Source organism: Diospyros lotus, chromosome 3 (genome assembly GCF_014633365.1).
Source record: "Diospyros lotus cultivar Yz01 chromosome 3, ASM1463336v1, whole genome shotgun sequence".
Taxonomy (NCBI): Eukaryota; Viridiplantae; Streptophyta; class Magnoliopsida; order Ericales; family Ebenaceae; genus Diospyros; species Diospyros lotus.
This window is the reverse complement of record NC_068340.1, coordinates 18,678,407-18,680,891: the sequence shown is the minus strand read 5'-3', so window position 1 is coordinate 18,680,891 and position 2,485 is coordinate 18,678,407. Positions and strand designations below refer to the sequence as shown.

Sequence of the window (2,485 nt, the reverse complement as noted above, 5' to 3'; positions counted from 1 at the left end):
ATGAAGAAGCCTCATCATCCTGGTACACAAACGCCCAAACATTCTCAAAACTTGGGCTTTTTTGGAGAGGGCTGGCTCTCTGTATGGGGTATGGGGTATGGAGTCTCTTTCTTTCTTTCTTTCATCTTTCTTTGTATCTTTGTGTTCTTTTTCTCATCTGTATACATACACACATATGTCATATGAGTCACTGTCTTCTATCTACCATGCATGTAAAAACCAACTGTATAAAAGAGAAGGGAAAATATGTGCCCAATGCCGCCGCCTGGTCGGCGATCAGAACACCGAAATGCACCGTCGATGTCTTGGGGCCTTCTGCTTCTTCTGCTGTAAGTCTTCCTTGTAGACCTCGCCGATGTCTTGCGCTATTCTGATAGCGTCCGAGGACACACCGGACAACCCTCTTCTCGTGAACCCAACGGCATAGAGCCCAGCCTTGCCTTTCCACCCATTTGGGAATGGAGCCTTTGGGAACCCATTCTGGGAGAAGAACTCTGTTTCCTGAACATAATTATAATCACCCAAAACAACATTAGCTAACCTGCAGAAGAAAACCCACCCAAGAACCTGCCAAAACAGAGTAATTTTCTTTTCCCGTTTTCTAATCTGACTTTTGTTCTTATTCCAAACTGTCATTAAACAACAAATAACATAGGAATGGAATATTTTCTCACCTGCAGCCAGTAAGGGACATTACTGCGGTACCCTGTGGCTAGAACAACCGAGTCGATTTCGAGTTTGTCGCCATTGACAAGCTCAGCCATGCCGCATGAGAACCGCTTGATTACTGGAACCACCGTGATGTCGCCGGATCTGATCTTTCTCAGTGTCCCGATGTCTAGAACAGGGGTCTTCCCCTTGGTGTTCTTGAGCTCCAAAGGACCAGCTGAAGGCCTTTTCAGCCCGTACTTCTCGATGTTTCCGAGAATAAACCATGCCAGGATCAACAGGATCTTGTCGACTAGCCAAAGAGGCAACCACTTCATCAGCAACATGGCCAATTCGAACGTCGACCTCCCAAAAATTTCTCTTGGCAATACATGGACCTGCACACGAAAATAGGAGAGAACTCATTAAGATTGCATGTTATGGTGATCGCTGTCGTTGAAATTACAGGTTCAGCATCTGAGTTGATGACTTACCGAGCTTCTAACCACCATTGATGGTTTGGCATTGTGGTTGCAAAGATCAAGAGAGATTTCCATGCCTGAATTGCCGCAGCCGACAACCAGAACCCGCTTTCCGGCGAGCTTTTCGCCGGACCTGTAGTCACAAGCATGCATGACTTCGCCACCGAACTTGTTCAGCCCTTCGATCTCCGGCACCACGCACTCTGCATTCTCGCCGGTCGCCACCACAAGCCACTGGCAAATGTACTCCACCTCGGATCGGTCATGGGCGCCGCCGCTTGTGGAAACAGTCTTCACCCGCCACAGCCGACAAGCCTCGTCGTACTTGGCCGACTGGACGCACTCATTGAATTGCGGGTTGATGTCGAAGTGCTTCGCGTACGATTCAAGGTAATCGATGAACTGCTTCTTGGTCGGATACTCCGGGAAGTGATCGGGGAAAGGGAGCTTCGGAAGCTGGCAGAAATTCTTGGGGAGATGAAGCTTCAGGCGATCATAAGTCCTCTTTTGCCACAGAGACGCAATGCAATCAGCCTTCTCGAGGACCACAAATGGCACGCCTTGCTCTCTGAGACAAGCTCCCAGGGCCAGCCCCGACGGCCCGGCCCCGACGATCACCGGACCATTCACCCAGACACATCGCCGGGAGAAGAAGTCGTCGTCGCCGCCGGCAAAACTAAACATCTTTCGTTGCTCAAATGGTACAGACAAAGAACAACACTATCTAGCTCAAGCTTACAAAAGGGTATATGAAATGGAGAGGTTTTTTGAACAATGCTTCGATTGAAATTGCAGAAGGGAGGAGATGGAAATGTGAGTCCTTGGTGGAGGTGGTGGTGGTGGTGGTGGTTGCTTAAATAGGGGGTGGTGGTGGGGTTGGCCATGTGTGAAGGGGTGGCAAGTATGCTTGTGCTAATTGGGGGCTAATTTAGAAATCATAAAGCCCCTCTATTATTTTAATTTATGTCACATTTGATCATTTATTTTAGAATCGGGTCTTGCCATATCAGATTCCCTTGAACTAGAGAAGGTTTTGCCACTTCTTTGGAATCATTTGTATTGTTGGCAATTTTTTAATCTTCAGAATTTATGGCACTGTCAAAAAAAAGGTAATCTTACAGCAACCAATAGAGACATGCAGTGACATTACGAGTTGTATTTGTTACATTAATGCAAGAGTTGAAGTGGGAGCTCAATTTGAATTTATTTTGTGGGGGAGAAATTCATAAATAATCCAAAAGAAATTTAGAAAATTGTTTTTAACCACTTTCTAGTAAAAAAATATTTTTGACAAATCAAACAAACTAATTGCACTCTATAGCCACTTTTACGTGAGATATCTAAAATTCCCTTAA

At 46.0% G+C, this 2,485-nt stretch overlaps 1 protein-coding gene across 1 annotated transcript; it reads right to left on the bottom strand.

Moving 5' to 3' along the window:
• Positions 1-276: 276 nt before the first annotated feature.
• Positions 277-1,814, bottom strand: LOC127798038 (probable indole-3-pyruvate monooxygenase YUCCA5). The gene is made up of 3 exons (XM_052331323.1): positions 1,143-1,814; positions 675-1,046; positions 277-501 (listed from the first exon to the last, which is right to left on the bottom strand). Exons 1-3 carry the CDS (start codon positions 1,812-1,814, stop codon positions 277-279), a joined length of 1,269 nt encoding a protein of 422 aa, XP_052187283.1.
• Positions 1,815-2,485: the final 671 nt, after the last annotated feature.